General features: G+C 48.7%; 1 protein-coding gene across 1 annotated transcript in view; it reads left to right on the plus strand.

Moving 5' to 3' along the window:
• Nucleotides 1-7,500, plus strand: part of LOC143119485 (alpha-1,6-mannosylglycoprotein 6-beta-N-acetylglucosaminyltransferase B-like) — a 131,115-nt gene that overhangs the window by 98,541 nt on the left and 25,074 nt on the right. Inside the window, exon 10 of the mRNA XM_076281030.1 lies at nucleotides 6,064-6,195. Coding sequence (XP_076137145.1) covers nucleotides 6,064-6,195 — 132 coding nt within the window. The remainder of the gene's footprint in view (nucleotides 1-6,063; nucleotides 6,196-7,500) is intronic.

The raw sequence follows: 7,500 nt of genomic DNA on the forward strand, positions 1-7,500 counted from the left end.
TACGTTAACTCCCAGAGCTATATGCACCCGTGCCATCTGGACGCGTCGTGTTGGCTGTGGGCAGAAACGTGGCAGAAGCGTATAGTTCTACAGGTGCACGGATGAAGACAGGGAGCGGGGGGTGATTGACCGCTCTTATGGCACCTAATCGCTTTTCGTTTAGCATGCTAACAGCTTGTCTTATAGCACTTCAACAACGTAAACAACGTATCACCGAAGAAAAGAGAGAAAAGACTAAACAGAAAGACTTAAAAGACGAGTGCGTCCCATCTCCTGGCTCCTCCATGGGTTTGTTTGCTCTCGTGCTGTTGGTTCGGGCCGCACTGTGAGTGGACGACCGCGCGCGCTAATTTCGTCCTCTCCCACCCCAAGCTCCGCTCTCCGTCCACTGTTCAAACAACCCAGACAGCCGGACACAAAAGGTCGCACGTCTCAGACTTAACAACTCCCTCGTCGCTCTAAGCCCCGGTGAAAAGCGAGAGTCCGTCAGGAAGGGGTTGGTGAGGGGGAGTGGGACACATCATTTAGCTAAAAGCCATTTAATGACGCGACGCCAGGAATTTTTCTCTCCCCGCGTCTCTTTCCGGGAAGAGTAATTTGACCATCGGGGGCAACAGGCTTTATGAATCTCCATCAAAGGGGAGAAAGAACTCAATTAGGCTCCAACTAATGCAATTACATATTCGAGGAAGCTTTTTTTTCCGCCCATGAGTTGTAATGAGGGGACATTGCGAGTGGATCTCGCCGGGCGAAATTAATCAAGCGTCACTTTCTCTTCCAGTGTCTGTGTGGAGTGTGTGTGTGTGCGTGTGTGTGTGTGTGGTACAGCGACTCTGTATGCATGCGCGTCTGCTGAGATCGAGCTGGTTGGTGAAGTGGCTCTGTCTATTTCTGTTGTTTTTTAATAAATGGCTCAGGTTCCCTGCGGTATGCTGTCTCTGTCACCGCATGCGGTATCTCAGACTTCACACACCCTTTCAAATTGATTTAGACCTCCTGCCGGATGTTGGTCAAAATTCTTTTAAAAAAAAGATGATTTCGGGGGCATGATTTCTCAATTTACAACACTGTTGAATCCCGTTGCTCCTTTACGAGACACCCAGTCTTGCTACACTATCAGCATGCTAAGCTGCACTCTTGCCCATGTGAGGCCTTCTCTCTCTCTCTGTGTGTGTGTGTGTGTGTGTGTGTGTGTGTGTGTGTGTGTGTGTGTGTGTGTGTGTGTGTGTGTGTGTGTGTGAGGTGAGAGACACAGGACGGGGTCTCTGTGGAGACTGGGCTGGAGTGCTCTCCAGAGCAGGCCCCCCCATGATGGATGACGGCTCCATCTGCTCGGAGCACACGAGTGAGTGTGTGTGTGTGTGTGTGTGTGTGAGTGAGTGTGTGTGTGTGTGTGTGTGTGTGTGTGTGTGTCTCACGCCAAGCCTCCGAGCGCTCCTCTGGCACGACAACACAGAGCTCCAGCAGCTGGGGGCTCCTCTCCAGCAGAGGCTCCCAGGAGAGGCGGCTGAAGAGGGCTGGGGCTTTGGAGGGAGACGTGGGGGTGGAGGAGGAGCTGGTGGAGGAGGAGGAGGTGGTGGAGGAGGAGCTGGTGGAGGAGGAGGAGGTGGTGGAGGAGGCTGTTAGACAGGCTGAAGAGGGCTGGGGCTTTAGAGGGAGACGTGGTGGTGGTGGAGGTGGTGGTGGAGGAGGCAGTTAGAGACCCCCCCTCCCTCCTCCTCCTCCAGGGCCCATTATCCACCCAGATGGGCCTGAAGAGGGTGAGAGGGTCGGGATGGAGAGCCACCGAACACTGAACAGGAGAGAGAGAGATTGAGAGAGATGGAAAGAGTGAAAGAGAGGGGGAGAGAAGGACTAAGAAAGAAGGAAATAGATTAAGAGAGAAAAAACACATAAAAGTGAAGCATAAAAAGTGTGCAAGGCAGAAAGCAGAAAGAGAGAGAGAGAGAGAGAGAGAGGGAAGAAGAGAGGGAAAGAGTGAAAGTGAGCGATCTTATGACACTGGAGAGCTCCTCTCTCTCTGAGGTAGCTGTAGAGGTGGAGAGTTAGAGGCTGCTGCTGGCTCATCCTGTAATTTACACCCCCCCCCCTCTCTCTGTACCCTGGAGCCACCAGCCCTCACATCACTCACCTACACAGTTATGCATGAAGCAGATGCCTGTAGTTAAGTCTCTGCAGAGCCAGGACCAGGGGCTAGAACATAGATCCACCTGTACACATTATATACAGTTTAGATATCGTAATGCTTACATGTGGGTATTTAAAAGACACTTTCAACTAAATTACTTGCAAAATAATATATAAACTGTATTCAAAACTGTAAATTACCACCAATGATCATCCTAATGAATGAATTTGTTTGTCTTTTTCGTTACCATCAATGATCGTCCTAATTCATTTTTAATTACCATGAATGATCACCATAATGAATCAATTTTGTGTTTAAATCAGATACACTAGAGTGTGTGTATCTCTGTGTGGGGGAGATGGCTGTGGGGCAGGTGGAATAGGTAGCAGTGGCTTTGTGCAGTGAGAGAAGAGCTGCTGGAGAAATTACTACTCATGGAGATGAACACAGCAGAGAAACATCAACAGATCTGACATTTGTGCTAGTGTCTGGCATGTTTTCACTATGTTGCCACGACAACTACAGCAAGACTTCCTTTCTACTTCCTCCTGTTCTTGTCTAAGAGACAATATTACAAGTGCAACTTAATTAAACAGCACACGCTGTCAGGGCTAAAGCAGTGTTTCATGAGCCTGGTAGTCCTGCTAATTGTTATGTGTGTTTTTAAGTTACAATATGGGAATTATCGTGCGTGTATGTGTGTGTGAGTGTGTGTGTGTGTGTGTGTGTGTGTGATTATGAGTTATTTTGAACTGCGCTGGTTAATTGCACCTCGCCTGATCTGATTCTGAACCGCTGTGAGAACACGGCCCAATTGAGATGTATTGCTGCACGGCTCCCTGCCCATTTGCTCAGCGTGGGGCCGGCAAACAGGCGTGCTTTGCGTGACAGGCTCAGCCTGACTGCCAGTGTTTACCGTGCCTCAGTCGTCCTTGAGGTATCAAAGCTCTGGAAACATGGCCCACCCCACACCCCAACCCCCACCTCCCTTTAACAACAAAGCTCTGGAAACATGGCCCAGAACAGGCAGTACCCCCCCACACCAACCCCCACCTCCCTTTAACAACAAAGCAACACCCATAAAATATTTACAGTGTCTCTTTGGTTTCGGGCGGTGAGAGGCCATCCTTGTTGTTGCACAGGGGGTCCTAAACAAAGCGTGGGCAGCCAGAAAGGGTGTGTGCGTGAGAGAGAGAGAGAGAGAGAGAGAGAGAGAGAGAGAGAGAAAAGCTATATCTGGAGGCTCTGCTGTGAGGAAAATTGCCCCATAAGTCATCTGACGGAGGAGTGGAGGCAGGGGCTGGAGCCTTAAATTCCTCCTGGTCAAACATCGCTCGCAGCTCAGGAGGACGGGGTGGGGTGGGGTGGGGGGGGGTGTAGAGGGGCTAGATGAGTTGCTGGTGTTTCTCTCAGGTGAAATTTACTTTGTTTCCTGTGCCATGCCAGTAGCACAGCCCCCCCCCCCCCCCAGGCACCCATCCATCATGGTGACTAAGTAAAGTGATGGCAACCTTTTGCCCTGATCTGGCCTCGGCGACAGAGACGCCCCCTTTCACACACACACACACACACACACACACACACACACACACACACACACACACACACACACACACACACACACACACACACACACACACACACACACACACACTCTGAAATGTGGATCGATACGAGGAGGGGAATCCAGACCTCCCAGTAGAGGTGTGAGAGAACGCGAGAAAGCTGGGCCGGTCCCTCTCCCTGCGGGACGTCCGACACGTCCGGTTAAAACCAGGCGCCCAGCGACGCGAGACGGTGTAACGCAAGGCTGGACAGCGTAAGTGAAATGCCGAAGATCTTTCATTCCCCCCTTGGGTGCGACGACGGGAGATCGATCTAACCTGACACACGAGCATGTGGCATTTTGGCAGAGAGACGTGGCCTTCAGGCTCCTACTGTGTCTGCGCTCTTCTCCTTTTGATCTGACTTGGACTCGGGTTGTACCATGTACGGCTTTCCACCTTACAGATACAGAACGCCGCTGTGATGCAGCAGTGCATAGTTTAGCATGCAGCTTCCGTTGGTCCTCATTTAAAAACAATTTGCACACATTTTCACCAAATTACATCCATTTGTTTTCAGTCTTAACGTGCATTTCTGTCCAAAGCAGTAGTTTGCACACACACACACACACACACAAACACACAAACACACACACACAGAGAGAGATGAGATTTGCTGTGTTCAGTGAAGAGTGAGACACCTGGTCTGTGGTCGGCATGATCAAGTGCCTCTCGTGTTTCCAGTGTTCCAGGGCTGCTCCTCTGGCTGGGACAGGCTCCAGGTGGGATCACTGTCTGGGCTGCTTCTCTCTCCTGCTCTGGGTGCTGTGATGGAGGAGATGCACTTATGGAGCCCACTTTGGCACACTTACACACACACACACACACACACACATGCACACACACACACACACACACACATGCACACACACAGAAACGCGAGTGTGTGATCCAATGCCAAGCAAAATGGAGCAACTACAGGCATTGATCTGGTCTGGTAATGGACGTTTGAGGGAAAAGAGGTGCCATCATTGGTGGTGTGGATCAGAAGAGGTTTAGCAGTAAATAGGGGTGATGGAGGTGAGGTGATGCCCCACGCCCAACCCCCTACCCCTTACCTCCGCTCACTTTGCTAATGGATGCTCTCTGCCGTCGCCACGGCGATCCGCCTCTCACCCCGCCTCTTGTTATTGATACTCTGGAATGGAGACGGGAGGTCTCCACTTTGAAGTGAATCTCTTCTCTACCAGGAGCAGAAAAAGAGAGAGAGAGAGAGAAAGAGAGAGAGAGAGAGAGAGATTAAAAGGGTTAAAATATGAATGCATGAAGGAGGTGAGTGGGTCTACGGTACAGTGTGGTGCTGCGCTGTGCTGTGCACTGAGCTTCCCTCGGTCTCCACTTCAATAATGCAGCCCTCAAAAAGAGACAAGAAAGGGAAATGGAAAAAAATGAAAAAGATGAAAAAGAGAACCACGAGGCTTTGAAAGTGAAACGCTGTCCGCGGATTCGGTCTCACGTACGTACGGAACAGGCCTCCATCTCCAGTGTTCCGTGTGGCGCTCTCGGGGCCTTTTGATGTCTTGTCTTTGAGTTCCTCACTTGTCTGCCGGTTCCTTCTCTCTGATCTTTTATGATACGTAATTAAGACTGTTCTGGGATGTTAAGATTGACACTGCGAAATTATCCTGGTGAGGTCTGCCACTGCACCTTTTTTGATTAAAAATACTCAATATAAAAAGGCGACTGCCACAGACATCATAAATATTTCAGAAACTGCAGCAGTGCTCTAAACTTTTTCCCTTTTCACTCAGAAAAGAATTGCCATCTATTTCGGTAAACAGTGATAAAAATTCCTAAAGTATCCCCTGGGGATCACTGCCAAAAATTTCACAGTTGTGTGGAAGCTATTTTTGAACCCCCCCATCCCCCACCACCACCCATCCCCTGTACGCCGCAACCTTGTCAACAATTGTAAATATTTCACTTGTATGCTGATTTATTTACTGTGCTCCTGCTTATGCTCAGTGGGTGGGCGCACCAAGTCAATTTCACATTTATCTGCTGCTCAGTCAGTCAGTCAGTCTGTTGGGGGACAGGTTTAGTTCAGGGTCTGCTTCATGCTCAGCACGAGAGCCAATGGCAGAGATGAATGTCAAAATGACCATCAAATTTGACCACAATACAAGACACTAGTCCTTTTAGGAATGTCGTTGCACATTTTTAATAATAGAATAGAATAGAAAAGATGTAGTGTGATGTAATGATCGCTGTTTGTGTGATTTTGGTGTGTGTTTGTCAGGTTTGTGTGATGTGGTCAGTGTGTGTTACTGTAACAGTCTTGTGTGTGTGTGTGTGTGTGTGTGTGTGTGTGTGTGTGTGTGTGTTGGTCAGGTTCCTGGGTGTGCCCCCTGGCAGAGGAAGCTGCCCTCTGACTGGACCACTGCCCTTTGACCTCATCTACACGGACTACCACGGCCTGCAGCAGATGAAGCAGCACATGGGCCTCTCGCTCAAGAAACACAAGTGAGTAAGGCTGATGGGGTGTGTGTGTGTGTGTGTGTGAGAGAGAGAGAGAGAGAGAGAGGGAGAGGGAGGGAGAGAGGGGGGGGGGAGACAGACAATGTGTATAATTATGTCATTATCATGTTGTATGCATTCAAAGTGTGTGTGTGGCCATGCGACTGTATCTAGAATTAAATCATAATGCTTTACTACTCCGTGTGTGCATGTGTGCATGTTTGTTTGTTCAAGTTTTTGTTTATGTTTGTGTTTAGTGTAATGTAGTAAGGGATTCCTGTATAAAAGGCATTACATCATCCTCTTCTGTCCTCAACTGGTGACTGGTGACAGTCTTGTAGCAGGACTGTATGTCTCTTTTCAGTAAGAATGTTTTGAAGTCAACTGAACAGAATTGTAGACCAGCATTCTATGACTGGAATGTAAGACTGTGGTGTGTCACTGAGTTCAGTCTCCATTCATCTGAAGTAGGTGCTAAATGACCGACACCTTGCAGGGCTGGCCATGCACACAGAGACTCAGTCCAAGAAAAACAGATAAAGATTCACTTGTAGAGGTAGACACACACAAATACACACATTCATACTGTATATACACACATGCACAGGTATCAGACTTAGCCATCTCAGCAGTCAGTCTTTTTGTCCTGAGATGGTCTCTGCCTTTGGAGGTTTATCTGTTGTTTATTTATTGGAAAAAGGTGTGTGTGTGTGTTTGTGTGTGTGTGTGTGTGTGTGTGTGTGTGTGTGTGTGTGTGTGTGTGTGTGTGTGTGTGTGTGTGTGTGTGTGTGTGTGTGTGTGTGTGTGTGTGAGAGAGTGCATTGTTCTGGAATTTTCTTTGAGACATATGTAAGCACATATCTGTTCAAAGCTGCCTCCATCTACAGCCCATGTAACCACCTTGTCAACAAATTATCATTGTTATGGGGCTGTCAGCTCCTCAATGGCTATAACACGTATCGATCTATGAAGCACAGGGGATGAGACAGAGCGATACTCATACATGCACTCACACACACACACACACACACACACACACACACACACACACACACACACACACACACACACACACACACACACACACTGGTGTACACACTCACAAACACACATACACACACACACAATCACAATACACACAAATAAACACACACACACACACACACACACACACACACACACACACACACACACTTGCGTTTACCCACACAGTGCTTGCTGAGTGGCAGACAGCTTGACTCAAATTGACATCAGATAACGGAGAAGCGCCTATGCCATGTATTTTTAAAATCCAATTACGTCGCCGGCAAG

Source organism: Alosa pseudoharengus, unplaced genomic scaffold (genome assembly GCF_046254945.1).
Source record: "Alosa pseudoharengus isolate Yale_2024_CS ecotype anadromous, Long Island Sound unplaced genomic scaffold, YU_APseudo_1.1 YU_APseudo_1.1_scf_1, whole genome shotgun sequence".
NCBI lineage: Eukaryota > Metazoa > Chordata > Actinopteri > Clupeiformes > Clupeidae > Alosa > Alosa pseudoharengus.